The sequence below is a fragment of the Pantherophis guttatus genome, chromosome 4 (genome assembly GCF_059756535.1).
Source record: "Pantherophis guttatus breed Tessera chromosome 4, ASM5975653v1, whole genome shotgun sequence".
Taxonomy (NCBI): domain Eukaryota; kingdom Metazoa; phylum Chordata; class Lepidosauria; order Squamata; family Colubridae; genus Pantherophis; species Pantherophis guttatus.
Genome location: NC_142066.1, coordinates 104,050,965 through 104,069,263, shown reverse-complemented (window position 1 = coordinate 104,069,263; position 18,299 = coordinate 104,050,965). Strand labels below are relative to the sequence as shown.

General features: G+C 37.6%; 1 protein-coding gene across 2 annotated transcripts in view; it reads right to left on the bottom strand.

Annotated features, from left to right (window-relative positions):
- The window catches only part of SNRK (SNF related kinase), a 64,359-nt gene extending 55,118 nt beyond the window's left edge, over positions 1 to 9,241 (bottom strand). Inside the window, exons 1-3 of one of the 2 annotated variants that reach the window (XM_034404021.2) lie at positions 8,773 to 9,241; positions 3,140 to 3,279; positions 1,002 to 1,689 (exon numbers count right to left, since the gene is read on the bottom strand). In XM_034404021.2, the coding sequence (XP_034259912.1) occupies positions 1,002 to 1,590 (589 nt within the window). In that variant the 5' untranslated portion in view covers positions 1,591 to 1,689; positions 3,140 to 3,279; positions 8,773 to 9,241. The remainder of the gene's footprint in view (positions 1 to 1,001; positions 1,690 to 3,139; positions 3,280 to 8,772) is intronic. The other variant, XM_087894230.1, reaches the window with a different exon arrangement.
- Between the last annotated feature and the right edge of the window lie 9,058 nt (positions 9,242 to 18,299).

Here is an 18,299-nt window from a genome sequence, read left to right as displayed (position 1 = left end):
GGTGGCCCAAAAAAAAAAAAAAAAGAAAGAAAGAAAAGAAAAAAAAGAAAAGAAAAAAAATAATGTAATCATATAATGTTCTGTCAGCTTTTAATCTGGTATTACAGGTAGTCCTCGGCTTACAACAGTTTTAGTGACCGTTCAATGTTACAATGGCACTGAAAAATGACATGACCATTTTTCACACTTACAACTATTGCAGCATCCCCATGGTCACATGATCAAAATTCAGGTGCTTGGCAACTGGTTCATATTTATAATGGTTGTAATGGCCTGGAGTCATATGAACAGCTTCTAACAAGCAAAGTCAATGGAGAAACCAGATTCATTTAACAACCTAGTTATTAACTTTATAACTGCAGTGATTCACTTAACAACTGTGCCTAGAAAGGTTGTAAAATGAAGCAAAACTCTCTTAATAAGTATCTCACTTAACAACATACATTTTGGGCTCAATTGTGGTCATAAATTGAGGACCAGCTGTAGTTAACTTTAGGAGAAATCGAAATAACAGGAATAGCCTGCAGTTGTTTGAAATTTGCGAAGCATACTACCCTGTTTCCCCCAAAATAAGACATCCCTGATAATAAGCCCAATCGGGCTTTTGAGTACATGACAATAAGACCAAGTGCTTATTTCCGGGTTCAAAAAGATATAAGACAGAGTCTTATTTTTGGGGAAACACAGTAGTTGAAGCTTAAGTGAATTCAGAGTTCTAAAATATCTGGATACCTGACTGCTTGCCTTTACCACTAGATTAATACAATGAAAGGATGCAAAGACCTTTTAAAATGCATACTTCTAATATTTAAATCCACCCTTTCATAACAAGGTATCCTCAAGATGTCTTAGAATTGCAACTTTCAAAATTCTATTTTTAGGGGTAGGGTTACATTTATGAATGACATAAATTAGGAAACATTGAATAATTTTTCAAAAATAGCCCATTTGAACACAAAAATATAGCAATTAAGGTTTTATTTAATAGTTCATTAACTTACCTACTGCAGGAGCATCGTATTCATCGCCAAGTAAAATTTCAGGAGCAGAATATGCAAGAGAGCCACAACTTGTTGTAAGTTTTTTCCCAGGTTGAAATTTGTTGCTAAATCCAAAATCAGTTAATTTCACAAGTCCTTGTTTTTCAAAAAAGACAACATTTTCTGGTTTTAAGTCTCTGTGAACGACATGCAGTTTATGGCAATAGGATATAGCATGAACAATCTGAGCAAAATATTTCTTTGCCAGATCTTCATTAAGACCTTCTTCATGTTTCATGATGTAATCAAACATATCTCCTCCATCACCAAGTTCTAAGATCAGATAAAGTTTGGTCTGAGTGTCAATAACTTCATACAGACGAACAATATTAGGATGTTGCACTAGTTTCATACATCTGACTTCTTGAAAAAGATGTCCTGTGGCAAGAGTATCTAACTTGGTCTTGTCAATTACTTTTACTGCCACTTTTTCACCTGTAAATACATGTCGGGCAAGCTTCACCACAGCAAAATGACCTCTGCCTAGGGTTTTATCCAAATCATACAATCCAGCAATTTTTCCATCATATCCTCGTTTAAAACCTGCCATACTCTCCGAGTAGTAATGCCGACACTTTCTTAAACTTGTGTCTTTTCATATAAGGATTTCTGAAATAGATGCACAACTCATCTTCTCTGCCAAATGCATCTAAAAAATCAGATATAAAATTATTATAGAATGTACATTTAGAAAAACATTTGTGCTCTTATAAAAGTTGGACTTTGTATATGAAAGAACCCACTATATAAGAATTTTCTTGAAAGAAATTTGAATAAATTAGGTTGGTCAATCTAGAAGTATCAGATACATAGACAAGGTTTATTTAACACTCCAAGTAGTTGAATCATCAAATTATGCACCTGAGAATTAAAGAAAATAAGGGGGAGGGGGGAGCCAATTCCACAAAAATGTTAACAAATGACTCATATTTCCTGAATTTAAAACATCTTAAGTAAGAAACCTGAGGAAGCTGCTGAAAATATTAGTAAATGATCTCTCTCTTAAACTCTTTCATAGGAACAGAGCATAGAGAGAGAATAACAAAGCACCATACAGGTAGTTCTCAACTTACAACCACAATTGAGCCCAACATTTCTCTGGCTAAGCATGACAGTTAAGAGAATTTGCCCCATTTTATAATTCTTGCCACCATTAAGTGAATTACTCCAATTGTTAAGTAAATAACATGGTTGTTAAGTGATGGTTTCCCAATTAATTTTGCTTGTCAGAAGGTTGCAAAAGATAATCATATGACCCTGGGACACTGCAATAATTATAAATATGAACCAATTGCCAAACATTCAAATTTTGATTATGTGGCCATGGGGATGCTGCAAGGATCATAAGTGTGAAAAATGATTTTTTTTAGTGCTGTTGTAACTTCAGTCACTAAATGAATAGATGTAAGTCGAGGATTACCTGTAATTATACTTTTTGCTTATTTCTATATTATCTCCTCTTTAGACCCCAACCATTTGCATGTGTTTTCTCTCCCTTCCTCTCTCTCTCCCCCTCCCTCCCTTCCTCCATATATAAACAAACAAACAAACAGAGACGATGGGGTTATAATATAAAAACTATGAAATATACAATTACTAGAAAGACTGATTCATGAGACAATTGTTATATTTAAATGTCAATGTTTACCATATCTAGTTAATTATACATAATTAATAATTATAATTAAATTCCATTTTTAAAAAATGGAAAATGGACTATCAGTAATAATAGTCACAATTATACAGCCAAGGCCTTTCTAAGAAAGATGCGCAGTATATTATCAACCATGATTAAAGTAAAAGTTAACAAAAATAAAACAAAATTGCAGCATCCTGCTAATCCCAGGTTAGAAAAAATCATCTCAACAGCTTGATCTAGCCCATCTCTTTTTTCTCTCTTTAATCCTGTCCTTCCTAGAAAAGAACTGGAATAAGTTGTAATCTTTTGTTATTTTCTGAGAAGAAAATAAATATTTTTAATGGTACATTGTCAGTTGAGGAGCCATATTAGAATTATGTACAAAATGTTTATATCGTGACAACTAAGACAAATTTCCCAGTGAAATAAAATCTATATTGAACGTTGGGAGTCTACTAACCTTGGCAATGCCCTTTTCAAAGGTAACATCTTAGTTATGCTTTGATCATCAAGTTGATCATCATATTTTTAGAAGATCCATCTGCTGACATTTCTATATCCAATACCAAGACCAGTTTCACATTCTTCCACTGCTATTTCCTACATAAAAAAATATTTATTAAGTCGCCATAATTGTTTTATGTTTAAATCTCACAGAAAATAACTATAGGAATATATATATAGACTGCCATCCTAAAATTCATTTGGAAGGATACATAAACTGTCAAGAAAATGTATTGTTTTCTATTACAAAAAATCTTAAATTATAAATATTATTAAGAGTATATCCTTAGAGTAGTAACCTTTTTTGCCGTCATGTGCCAAAAGGGGGGTGAATGCGGGGGGGGGCTCGCTCGCGCTCATGCCCATACCCATAATTCAATGTGCCCCGCCCCCCATGCATGTGCACGCGACCCCTGTGCTCCCACTTTTGGCACGCGATGGCACAGTGGGCCCATAGGCCCGTTTTTCACCCTCCCCAGGCTCCAGAGGCTTTCCAGGACCTGGGGGAGGGCGAAAAAAACGGCCTTGCCCAACCCCCCAGAGGCTGGAAACAGCCCGTTTTCTGACTTCCGGTGGGTCCGGAAAGCCCAAAAATTAGCTAATTGGCATGCGCATGCGTGCTGGAGCTGAGCTAGGGCAACATTCGTGTGCCCACAGATATGGCTCCGCGTGCCACCTGTAGCACGCGTGCCACAGGTTCGCCATTACGGCCTTAGAGTATATATAAAATCTGAATTGAATGCATGAAAGACAAAATTAACACTTCATTCTTTTCTGTACCAAAAATGGAACTTTCTCTTAGATTGACCAAAAGATGCTAAAGTTCTAGTAATCACGACATATGTTGCACATTCCTAGTAATTACTATATACATTTTATATTCTAATTTTAATGGTTTTGTTCTAATTCTACAACAAACTTTCCTTATTTTTTTAAAATATTTGGGAACTGAATATTTAATTCTATTATCCTGTACCTTTGCCTTCAGTATACAATGCTCTACAATGGTGAATACACGGGACATAAACATTATGGGAATGTATTCCTGGTGATGTAGATCTGGCTTTATCTTTGATATCTGTCCAAATGTATCTTTTTAGGAAATCCTGGAAGTTAAGGGACACAGATATTTTTGATAATATGTCTGAATGAGACCAATCTCTTTCTTATTCCCAATATTTTCTATTGCTGATTTTGTCTTTTATATACTTTTTATCAGAATCAAGAAAAAATAATACATATTACAAGTAAAGAACATCTCTGCCAAAGAGAAATTCAAATATTTATCCTCACATTAATATCAGTCTATACCCATGATGGCAAACCTGTGGCACGCGGAGCCACATCTGTGGGCACGCGCACATTGCCCTAGCTCACCTCCAGCATGCATGCGTACGCCGGCCAGCTGATTTTCGGGCCTTCCAGGCCCATTGGAACTCAGAAAACAGGCTGTTTCTGGCCTCCGGAGGGCCTCTAGAAGGGTGGGGAAGGCCGTTTTTGCCCTCCCCAGGCTCCTAGAAAGCCTCTGGAGCCTGGGGAAGGCGAAAAACGGGCCTTCCAGTCCCACCGGAAGTTGAAAAACGGACCATTTCTGGTCTTCAGGTGGGTGGGGAAGGCCGTTTTTGCCCTCCCCAGACTCCAAGAAAGCCTCTGGAGTCTGAGGAGGGTGAAAAACAGGCCTACCGGGTCCACCGTGCCATAAGCGGGGGGAGCACAGGGAGGTTCCGCATGCATGCAAGGGTGGGGCGGGGCACATTGAATTATGGGTATGGGCACACGCACACAGTCCCCCTGCTTTTAGCACACGACGGCAAAAAGGTTAGCCATCACTGGTCTATACAAATTTTGAAGGTTAAGATCTTCAGAAATTCTTTGTAGCGATAAACTTCCAGAAAAATTCTAAATGGTAAAACTTTGGAATTTCTTGGAGCATAGTCAATTATTTAATTCAGTGTTAGGTTTGAGACATTCTAAAATCATAAAAACAGTCCAAAAAAAGGGGAACAATTCTGCAAGAGTTGAAATATTAGCATGCTTTCAATAAGTTTTATGCTTCTAACTCCTCCACCCCGCAACCCCCAAAAAAGATGGTTAGTGGACAATCATTAACTAGAACAGGGGTGTCAAACTGGCGGCCTGCGGACTGGATGTGTCACACACAGGCCATTTCCACCCCAGCTCCGTGAAGGGAAAAAACATCGCAAAACATCATGTGACGGCAATGTGACGCGGAAAGTTTGACACCCATGAACTAGAAGATGAGGAACTGTTTTACAGAGTTGTAGGAACCATTAATTAATAAAACGTAGATTTATAAAAAATGTGGTCCAGCTATAATTGGAATTACTTACAAAACTATATTACAGGCACAAAACTTAACAATCCCTTTATAAGTATGCATATCCTTTTTGTTTGAGTTCAAGTTCAAGTTATTTACATAAGTATTCCATTATTTTTAATCTATTAATTTTTGAAGCAAAGATTTAAATATGTCTCTAAGACCATATCAAATCACTTAAAAGAACCAACCAACGAATTTAATAACTTCTTCACAGCATATGGTAAGAACTGCATGCCTGAGTCCATACTACATTCCAGTCCAGGTGTTTTACCAGATATCCACGATGCCAACAATATACATGTATATGTGTGTATACTGAAACAACACATAGACAAAGATACATATGCATGCTCAGAGAGATAACTGAGGTTAGGGGAGGATATACACTTGGGTCATGATTATGACATTGGCTAAGGCTTAAGCCTTTCCTGATCTGGCTTTCCTGCACACATATTTTTCCAAAGTTACTTCCCATAAAGGGTGAGCACCCATGGGCCAGGAGATTAATTAGTGCAAAATGACCAATGAAGTTAACCTTTTTAGTGCTACAATTTTGACCCTTCTTCCTGTTAATGTTTTTAAAATATAAGAATCTAGAGTTGTAGAAACAATGTTCTCTTTTAAAATCAGATGGAATAGGAATTTTCTAGAAATATTGTGCTATCTCTACTAAAATAAAAACCATTATACTTCTCTATGGCTCTTGACTCAATTGAAAGTGCTTTTCATCTACACCGAAAGTGTTTTTTTATATTACATTTTTCAAATTTTATTTCCAGTTGATTAATATTCTGCTACAAACTGCACAGAACACCAATGAAATCATGTTAAAATACATGTTATTATGCTGTTGTATATGTAGGAAAATTGTTTGAAGAACAGGAGGCCACTTCAGTAAAACACTGAGTATATTAGAAAAAAATAAAATACTAATAATTTACTATTTTACTAAATAGTACCGAGAGCTTTATGTTAGTGCTCAGAGGAAACCAAGCAGATCTTAGAAAATGTCTCACACTTGCAATAATCTAATAAAACTAAATAAATTCTATTCTAATACAGCAGGACAATAAAATGGGAAAACAATTATTATGAAATAATTTGTCAAGGAAGAATGATCAAACAAATGCTGTATTTATTTGCTATCTGTGTAAATATATGAAAAGAGACGTCAACAGTATTAAGGAGCATGCAACTGAAATGGCATCCAGAAAATGTTGCTAGTGCACCAGAAGTGCAATTGTTGAGTTAAATGAAGTTAGACAAACTTGTCTGAAAGTGTTCTCTGAATAACAGTCTACATAAGAGAGAAATAAATTGTGATCTTTTACACTGAATAATAAAAAGAAGTATATTTTATTTAACCAAAAAAAAAAAACTTTTATATCATCTGGTCACCTAGATATTTCAGTAAATGCTCTTGACAATCACCAGGTATCAAATTAATTTTTATTTTTTTAAAAAATCCAAAACATTAGTATTATAGTTATAGTACAGGGCAAATGAATATAATCTTTTCAGCTTTATAGCTTTCATTAGAGCAGTACATATATACGCATACACACACATTATACACAAACACACACACATTCATTACATACTCTAGAAAATTAAACAGCGTAAAAAAACACTGTTCAGTTAGGTCTGCTATATAGCTCCTAAGATACTATCTAAATAAACTAAGCCAAATTGTGCATTTCTGATGAGAAATTATTAGTGTGAAAGGCTATACAACAATAATCATTACAGCTGGCAGTTACAAAAAAAGCCAAATTTTAAATTATGTTACATTTTTTAGTTCTGAGAGTAAACTTTACATTCCTAAAAGAATATCATTTTCCAAGCAGGTTTAACTGTTTCAGGAACCATATGTACTGTGCCAAATTCCTATTTTGTTCCACTTCTCTATATCAAATGTTGACTCCTGTGATTTCCCATAAATGATATATAAAAAATAATCTTATATAGATAAGTGTGATTGCACTAGAGAGCAGGCTTTAAACAGTTGTCTCATATTCTTTGGAAGGATTCATGTCTATATTAGCCAACTGTAGAAGAACATAGTTAATCCAACTATCTTTTGTTAAATAAATGTATTTTAACTTCTAAAAGAGTAAGTAAGCTTTAAAATCTAAGCTACAGGATATTTTTTATTTCAAGAAATATTTCAAGCATATGTTCAAAGAATGAGATGTTAATATATACAGAATTCATTGTACATTGTACATTAAAATACTGATATTAAATAATTATAACATTCCGGTTAATATAATTTTATTTTCAATCTATAATAGATATATACAGTCTAAACTATAAAAAGGCTATTTTGTGCTCTTTCATCTATAACTGTTTCAATTAATATTACTAGAAGGGAATAAACAAAGACGTTCCACAGGTCTGATGCCTATGTCAAAGATGGCAAATAAAACATAAATTGATGCAGTTTAAAGAAATGGCTGTTTGCCAAAGAGATCATCAAGTCATAATGTGTTTTTGGCATGACAACGCTATGTAAGCACTTCCATAGAAAAGAGCTCTGTGCATGCGCCACAAGAAAAATAAAGACTGCTATGCTCACTCTGAATAAACCTGTTGGCTCTCTATCCACCTTGCAGAAATAAGATGCACTGTCATCACCCAAATAGATCTGCAGTTCGAATATATGAATTTCTTATCTGCCACCTAAGCCGGACGAATGCACAGCAGTTGAAAATGGGTGGGGGGGAATGCTGTTCCTTGGACTATAGGGAATTGGGGGAAGAAAATGGAAACAAAAACGCTAGCGATGGCAAGGGGACAAAAGGTTAAACTCAATTTCACCTTCCCCTCATTCATGTATCTTAAGTCTGCTTTTTGTAATGCTGACAATTACAAACAATAAACGAATTTTAACCCACCATGCATGCTTCTCGGGGACACTACAATTACATGCGAAGAGCCTCCCCCAACCCCGCATTCCGTCTCTCTCCGTGTCTCGTACACATACGTATTTCCTCGCCTCGCCCATCTACTGCAAAAGGGGAACGCGAGAGGGGTGTGCATGTTTGTCACAGAATCACACGAACCCGTACAGACACAGTTTTCGAGGCGACCCGGAGTTGGGCCTTCGGGAATGACGGTGAGCGTCTGGGCTACTCACGTTTTCCATCCCCAATGGCTGCTCTTTCTTTACCGGCACCTACCCTCGTAGGCCTCAGAAAGAGAAGGCCAAACTGGATCTGTCTCGTACCCCGCCCTTAGCAACTTACTCTCGGTTCTACTGGTGACGGCGGCAGGCTTTCTTTTTGTCGCGGCCTCGACTTCCCACCCGCCGCTGCCTGCATGGAAAGCGGAGGTTCCACTTCAGTGTTCGCCGTCTACAACCATACCGGGTAGGAGACTGCAGATCGGCCTCTTTAGTGAAGAAGTGTCAACGGGCCACTACAGAGGTCCGATCGCTCTGTGTCTCGTGCCCACACCCCTTTCCTTGAAGTTCCGAAGACTCTAAACCCAACAGACTACGCTCGCGCTTCCTGCGTCCCACGGAAGGCGACGAAACGTACTGACAACAACAATTCGTAGTCCGAGGACGGCAGCGGGAAAGGAAACGCAGGATAAGGAGGGGCCTCGGCAGAGCAAAGGAAATGCGCGTGCGTCCTAGGAGGGAGGCGCCATCCGAGAGTAGCCAATGGGGGAGTTCGATTTCTGAGTCTTGTCTTTCTCTACCTCCACCGAGTGAGGTAAGCTGCTGATCATAAGCGCAGCGGCTGGTCTAGTCTAGATCATAAACGAAGGTTTAAACTCACGGTCTGCTTAGTGTTGTATACACACCGAGGAAGTTAAAGATAGACCGGAAACTAGATCGCATGGTTATCGGTGAAATGTTAAATTTCAGTGTTCATTAGTGAGGGATTCAGTGTTATAAATGGCAGTTTATTACGGATTAATTAATTAGATATGGGAGCGCCAGAGCTTTTTGTTTTTAATAGAATGTGGCAGGAGGCTAGTTGCTGGTCCATCCCTTTTAAAATTTTTAAATATTTAAAATACTTTTAAGCTTGGTATAGTTATATATTAGAATGGTTTTTAGTTAAGCTTTTCATACAAAGGTATTATTTACTTGTTAAATTTATACCTCTGCAATAAGGACTCTAGGTGATTTACAGAGCAACATAAAAACAATGTAATAAAGTAGCAATCAAACAATTAAATCAATAACTAAAAATAAAAACAAAACTGCTCAACATATACAGACCAATAAATCAGTGGTGTCACTTCAAAATCCATAGGCTTTTTGAAATACTTTAGTTTTTTGCTAACTAATCAGTGGGTTGGAGGTCAACCCTCCTCAAGAAGCCTTCTCTGGACCCGGCTGTTTTATCAAACTATCGTCCAGTCTCCAACCTTAGCTTCGTGGCGAAGGTTGTGGAGAGTGTGGTGGCGCGACAGCTTCCCCAGTACCTGGATGAAGTGGACTATCTAGATCCGTTCCAGTCGGGCTTCAGGCCTGGGTATAACACGGAAACGGCATTGGTCACATTTGTTTATGATCTCTGGAGGGCTCGGGATAGGGATTGTTCCTCTGTCCTGGTCCTATTAGATCTCTCAGCGGCTTTTGGTAGCATTGACCATGGTATCATGCTGTGTCGGTTGGGGGGGTTGTGGTGGGGGGCAACGTGTTACGGTGGTTCTCCTTCCTTTCTGACCATACACAGTCTGTGTTGACAGGGGGGCAGAGGTGGACCCCTGAGGCGCCTAGTTTGTGGGGTGCCGCAGGGGTCGGTCCTCTCACCTCTCCTGATCAACATTTATGTGAAGCCGCTGGGTGAGATCATCCGTGGCTTCGGGGTGGATTTCCATCAGTACGCTGCTGACACTCAGCTGTACATTTCCACCCTGGGCCACCCCAATGATGCCCTTGAAGTGATGACCCGGTGCCTGGAAGCTGTACAGATCTGGATGGAGAGAAACAAGCTCAGGCTCAACCCCTCCAAGACCGAGTGGCTGTGGTTTCCGGCGTCCCGTCATAGTCAGTTGGTTCCATCACTAACTATAGGGGGTGAGACCTTGGCCCCCTCAGAGAGGGTTCACAACTTGTGTGTCCTCCTGGACTCTCAGCTGTTTTTAGAAAATCATCTGACGGCTGTGGCCAAGGGGGCTTTTTATTAGGTTCGCTTGATCCTTAGTTGCGCCCCTTTCTGGACCGGGACGCCTTGCGCATGGTCACTCACGCCCTCATCACTTCCCGTCTGGACTACTGTAACGCTCTCTACATGGGGCTCCCCTTGAAGAGCACCCGGAGGCTCCAGCTGGTCCAGAATGTGGCCGCGCAGGTGATTATGGGGGCGACTTGGTGCTCCCATGTAACACCATTCCTGCACGAGCTGCACTGGCTCCCAGTGGTCTTCCGGGTGCGATTCAAGGTGTTGGTCGCCACCTTTAAAGCGCTCCATGGCATAGGACCTGGATATTTACGAGACCGCCTCCGATAGCCTCCCACCAACCAGTACGCTCCCACAGAGAGGGTTTCTTCAGGGTGCCGTCAGTTAGACAATGTCGACTGGCGACCCCCCAGGGGAGAGCCTTCTCTGTGGGAGCACCTGCCCTCTGGAATGAGCTGCCCCCGGAGATTCATCAGATTTCTGACCTCCGTACCTTCCGCCGCGCCCTTAAAACGCTATTATTCCATCAAGCAGCGCTGGCCTAAAATATTATTTTAATGGGTTATTGTGTTTTAGATGATTGGCCAAACTATCTAATAATTTTAAATTGTTTTTAACTTTTATATTGCTGGTTTTTATCTTGGCTGTACACCGCCCTGAGTCCCTTTGGGAGAAGGGCGGTATAAAAATTTGATAAATAAATAAAAATGAATTTCCAGGAAGAGATTCAGAGAGATCCCATCTGAAAAACAGAGCCTGTAAGCTTCCACCCCTCTTGCTCCTAAAAATGGGAATCACCAGCCTTTCTTCCATGATATATACATGTAGAAACCAAAGTGGTTGGAGAAGATGGTCCTCTAATTACAACAGTGCCAAACCATGTAGGGCATTGTAGGTTAAAACCAACCCTTTGAATTACAATCAGAAGCCTTTAAGAAGGCAAGGCAGGACTTTAAGCCACGTATGTCAAGCAGCATCTGGGCTGCTTTATTCAGAAAAAAATAAAAATATTACATTTCTAGATATAGTAATTGAAATGGTAATAATAAATATATTTAAATAAGTATACTTAAAAATAATTGAGTTTAGCTATGTAAAACTTTATTATATGTTCCAAAAGTAAGACTCCAGATGAAGTCCAAGAAAGTAACAATACACTGCAATATTTCCCTCAGCAAAGTTTTACTCCTCAAAGAAAATTGGGGAAACATAAAGAAAAGACAACAGAACAATGAGATGTTGACATCATATTGATATCAGATAAAATAGAAATAAGCAACAAGAGCTAATCCTGATAACAATATATTGTGAAATAGCTCTGTACCAAGTCCTAAACTGTTCACTTCAGGAGAAAGATATAGAGTAAGCAATATGTGAATTTAAGAGTTGATTGATAATAGTAGGAACTTGATGTAGCATACTACTACTGCTTAATAAAACTTTAAAAAATGTTCTTTGAGTGCTTTGATTTCGCTGTCTTTTGATTAGCATGAAGAATATTTTAGTTCCATAATTTCCTCCACCTGTAAACAAAGCATCACAAATAAAGATAGAACAATATACTGGATGGATTCTTACGAAACCTGAACTCAAACTCCTCACATGGCCATGAAACTCAGTAGAGATCTCTTATGTGAATAACATCAAGGAGGAAAAAAGCACTTGTATTGTCCTGAAAAATAAAGCAAGATAAAACTGCCTTAGGACACAGAAATTATGATGTAGAAATGACCTATGTTTCTTTTATATTTCCAAAACATGAAATATTTAAAAAAGTAGATGAGTTTAGCAATAAGGACCCAAAATATGTAATTTACAGACATGTAATTAATTGGAATACAACATCTAATTTGCTTGTGCTAATAGAGCTCGTTCTCTTACCTTCCAGACTTACTCAAAATGCTAGTTATCTTACATGACACTGTTCTGCTAGTGAAATATTTTCATTTTTTTATTGTTTTGGGTTGCTTTGTTGCAGCCGACAAGAGACTATATTAAAGTCACATTAAAGTGCAGAGTTCCAAACACAAATTATTACTAAAATCCAGGGTGGATTTGATTTAAATCAAACTGATTTAAATCACGATTTAAATCACTAGTCAGTAAGGCTTGATTTAAATCATAGTTTTCTAAATAAAGACTAATTCTTCCTGGTATAACTTTAATATGCAAGTAGATGAAGATTTTTAGAATAACAACTTTTCATATTAGTTTTTTTATCCCCAGTTTAATAGGTTAATCATTCATATTTGGACAACTTTTCTATTGTACTTAGGAAGGAGAAAAATAATCATTACCTTAATAATAACAATTTAAATAGATTTATTCAACTGAAACAATAACATTACAGCATATGTTATTTGCTTAAACAAACATCCATGTTTGTTAACTAATTTGGCTAAACAAAATATATATATATTAAGAAACTTAGACTGTCAGCCCAGCCTACACATGAAAAACTTAAATACTGTCCTCTGTAGCTCACTCGTCATCTTCATCTTCTTCTTTGTTCATAATCTGGAAAAGAAAAACAAGCTTTCCTGCTTTATCGGGTCCCAAACGATTTCTCAATTTAGAATGAATGAGTCCAAAGGAAGAGAATATTCTTTCAACGCCTGCAGGCTGCAGAAGAAGCTACTGCTGTTAAAAGTGAAATCATTACTTGAACAGTCTCTAAATCCAAGTGCTTAAATGACTTCCACCAGTTCACTGGTGTGACTTTCTTTAAAATATCTTCAGCAAACATATATTTCTTGAATGGTTCCCCCTTAGCTTTGAAGTTTATTATAGTTGGCATTACAGATGGATGATTGCTGGATACCCATGTCATTAGCTAACTCCTCTTCCTCAGCACTGGATATTGACAATATTTGCCAAAAAATGAGCTGGAGACAGTACTTGTCCCATTCTTTTTTTTAATGCTTGTAATTTAATTCTGTCCATGTGTAGTTCTGCTTTTAAGTGTTCACTCAGTTCCTTCCAAATTTCAACAGCATCAGCAATAAAACAGCTATTTTTCTGTATTTTGTTTAAAGCTTCAGAGATGGGTTTCAGGATGCTCAGCATATGTTCAACATTTCTCTTAAGCCCAATGTTGAGGATTTTGGCTGTGACAGTGCCATCTATTTTATCTCGATTTTCTTCACAAACTGTCATCAGAATAGGCCAGTTCTTGATATACTGCTCAAAACAGTCCACCACAGAGTTCCATCTAACATCTTGTGGGAGCGTTAGCTTGGTTCCACCCATCCTTTTCAGAGCTGCTGCAGCAAAATGATTGTTACGGAAGTATTTAGCAATTTCAACAACATTAGTCTTTATTTCTGGAACACTTAAGTCTTTGGCTAAGAGGTGCAGCAAAGAAGCACTGCAACCATATGTTATTAGCTTTGTATTCCCTTCCTGCTCTTCTAAATTTCTTCTCATCTTGGATACATTTGCAGCATTGTCTGTGACCAAACTGCGTACTAGATATTTGAATTTTTGTTCACATGTTATTATAGCTTTTACTGCCACTTCTTGTAAGTATTCTGCTGTGTGCATTTCCTGACGTATCAATTGTTTGTGCAAGGAAGACTTTCCCTTCTTCTGTTGTTATACAAGCACATACAATAGGATCATTGTGGACATTACTCCACCCATCGATACTTAGGTTAACAATTCTACCCTCCAGAGCTGTTGCACATTGCTCCATTTCTCTGTCATACACTTTATCCAGCAGTTTCCCTACAACATCTGCTCTGTTGGGTGGACTGTATTCTGGTCTCAGTGACTGAACCATATTAATGAAATGTGGGTTCTCAGTCAGATGGAAAGAAGAGTTCGTTGCATAAACAAACTGGGAAATTTTTTCATCAATTAACTCTTTTTCTAATCTGCTAGTTTTTATCACAAACTTATCTATGGTGGTCCAGGAGGGAAGGGTTTTTTCTTTCTTTTAGGTGATAGTGATATGTAGCTGTGGGTGTCTGATAATGATGATGCTAATGAAGCACTATCCTGGATGGATAACTCTGAAACTGTAGAACAGGAGGATGGTGATCTTGAAGGTGGATAGTTTCCAGAATCCATGAATTCCCTTAAACAAAAAAGTCAATGCTGTTATTTTATTGTTTATACAATTTCTGCTTATTGTACACAGCATTGCCCCAAAAGGAATATTTGCTTTTCTTCATAACTGTACCAAATGACAATAACATGCAGTAATAATAAGAAATATAATTTTGCTCAAACTTGACAGTTCAAGGCAGTCTTTAGAAATATGATTCAATAAAAATGTTTACCAACCTGAAGATCCTGCCTGTTCAAATGTGTTTCTTTGGTCATCTTCATCACAGCACTTCTCATGATGTTGCCTCATTCGAGCCACCAAGCCGTGCATTTCTTTGATGCAGTGTTTGCAGTTTGCACACATGCCTGCCTTACCGATAGGTAAAGGAACTTCATTAAAATATTGCCAAACTGGGTCTCTTTTACGGCCTTCTGCCATTATAGGTTTTTTCCTCCAAGGAAAGAATGTGATAAACCTCAGGTCATACACACAAAAAGATCCAAAGACTTGTCTGTCTGTGGCTGTGCAGTACTGTGCTCAGAAAGTTTCACTTTCATTTTGTACTGCTTGTCTGCTTGCCCCTTCCTCCTCACACTTAGTTTCACTTTCTTCTTGTGCAGATCTATTCCACTCCAAACAATCAGAAAAATATTGTTTCTATTCTGTTCACTGAACTTCTTGAAACTTAGCACTGACGAGGTTGATTCTGTATTCATAGGTTTGTAGAACAATAGGATTAATGTCTTTTTCTCAACTCTGTTCATGTTATAACATTTTTGCTGTGAAGAAGAGGCATGTGATCTCTGCTGAGTCAAATTCAGTTTTGAGAACTGCAAAAGTAAACCAAGCATCTGTGTTAATATCTTGTAGCAGAGAAACTGCCCAATAATCTTACAAAAACCTCTGGAAGAGCATGACATTGTGAATGGATTAATGGAATTTATTTACCAAAAAAATTAAACATATACAGCCTTATTCTACATAATTAAAAAACTAATCTTTATTTCATGATGGAATAACCTTTGGATGGTAATACATTTTCCTCAAAAAGCATTTTATTTTAAAAAATCCGATTTAAATTTTAAAAAATCTGATTTTTTTTATTTTTTTAAAAAAATCATTGGTTTTTATCTACCTTACTAAAATCCGATAAAAACAATTTAAAATGAGATTGGAATAGAATACAATGTAAAATGAGATTGGAATAAAATACAATAATTTAATATATAGAAAAATAAAATAAAATAAAATAAAATAAAATCTACCCCAGTCGGTCCTACATATGCCGATCTCAACCGAACCATTTTGCTCAAGTACTGTGACGTATTAAATGTTGTCAAATTCTGGCTGCACATAAGGTACGTAAGTTGTTTTAATATGGGGTTCCCAATGGGTCATTTGTTTAGTATATGGACCAAGGTACCTGTCTCTCACCCTCTTATACAAGGAACAGTCAAATAGGATGTGAGCCAGGTCTTCTACCTCTGCTGCTCCACAAATGCAGAGACATCCATTATAGGGTATAGGACCATTCTGTCAAGCTGTTTGAATCTCGCTTGCATAAATATCTCCCTAAGATGTTTTAACAATTGTAACTTTAAATAACTCTCTGTGTGAAAAGTACGTTTATATTTGTTCAGCCATTTCAAGTTACTAGGATAGCTATATTATTTTGTGCTTCATATCTTTGATTCTTTGAGCAGCTCTCCTTTTTTGTTCTCCTGTTACACAAGAGACAGGGAGACCACGGCTTCTTACAAAATTTGTCAGTTTAATGATCCAAGAGGTTTGTAGTTGTGATTTTATCTGTTCTAATAAACATAATTTGGGGAGTCTATCAGTCTCCATTTGCCAGTAGTCATATGCTCTGATTTTAGACAGTGCATGAATTGTATAAATTCCCAATTCAGCTCTAACTCCTTCTATAGATGTCCTTAGATCTACACCCTAAATACATCTCAGGTGCTGGGACTGTGTTTGTTTTAATATGCAAATTCCAGGGTTTCAGATACCTAGAGCAGACAGAATTGCAGAATCATCAGGTAAAAAAGGAGGAGGTTTATGCTTATATATCAACAACAGCTGGTCTCAGGATATAACTATAATATATAAATTCTGTGATGAAAACTTTACTTATCAACTGTAAACCATTTTACTGTCCACGCAAGTTCTCATTTCTTTCTTTTTTTTGTAATTTTTTTAAAAAAAATTAAGACAAACAAAGATATAATACATTTTTTCTGAATAGAGTATTGACTGAGTCAAAATATATACAGCTTATTTTCCCCAAATTTAATTTATATATTTCAATTTCTGCCATTGTATTCCTTTTCTACTTTTCCCTTTTTCATCTCTATTTTATATTTCATATATAATCAATATTACCATCCGCCTTAACCTCCTAATCTTAATCTTATTTCATTTCATTCTTTTATTTTTTTCAATATTTCTTTATTCTATTGAAACCCTTTAATTTGTACACAATCCTTTTAATATTTCACACTTATTTCTTAATCTATGTTGTTTTCTAAAGATGGACCAGATTATCATGTCTTATTTCCTTATTAATCATTTTACCATTTTAACAATATATTTCTTAAAATTTGTTTTCCACATTATCTTTTTTTAAATAAAAATATCTTATTCCATTTCAGTTTCATTCAAATTTCCATTTCCTTTCTAAATAAATCCCTTGTAAATAAATCATTTTATATTTCACAATTTATATCGTCATATCCAATCATCTTCACTCCTAAGTAAATAATTTCAAATTATCATTTTACATTTAAATAAGTTCAAATTTTTCCAATCCTAATATTAATATACCCCCAAAAAGGGGGTGAAAATCTGGGTGCATCTAATAGGCCAAATGTAGCCCTGCCCACCCGCCAGCCCCCACCCTTCGGCCATTTTTGGGCAGTTCCAGGCGGCAGGGATCTGGGTCAGGGCACAGCCTGAGGAACAACCTTCTTCGGGACGGTCTAGGGGGGGAAAATCTGCCCGGCAGCTTCAGGGAACAAGGCGGGTGCACATTCCCAACGGGAAGAAAAGCACTTTCAGGCGGAAGCACTGCAATCCCCTCCCCAAATCCAAAACGGTTCCCAGTTCCCCGCTGCACATTGCAGGGGAACTGGCCACCCGCCACCTGAAACACGGCTCTGATTATTGTGTTGTGGAATCCGGGCAGCGGTGGCTGGAAAGGAGGAGCATTTTTCTTTAGGAGCTCTTGTTCAGCTCGCTTGGCTCCTGGGCGCAGAGGGCTTAGGCGGTAGCTCCTACATTGCAGTCATTGTGGCCATTGCCTGCCCTAAGCTGCCTGCTGGGTGGCCAGAGGAGTGACCAGCTGCAAATTATGGAGCCCGCCTTATTCCCCAAAGCTGCCAGGCAGATTCCCCCCAGACCATTCCAAAATGCTGGTAGGCAGAGGTAGAATTCTTGTTTTCTTGATTTCCTCCCCCAAAATTAAGGTGCGTCTTATATACTCCGGTGCGTCTTATACCCCGAAAAATATGCTAATTCTTTCAAATCTATACATAATAATAATACAATTATCATTTCAATTTCATTTAACTTTCCATCTCTT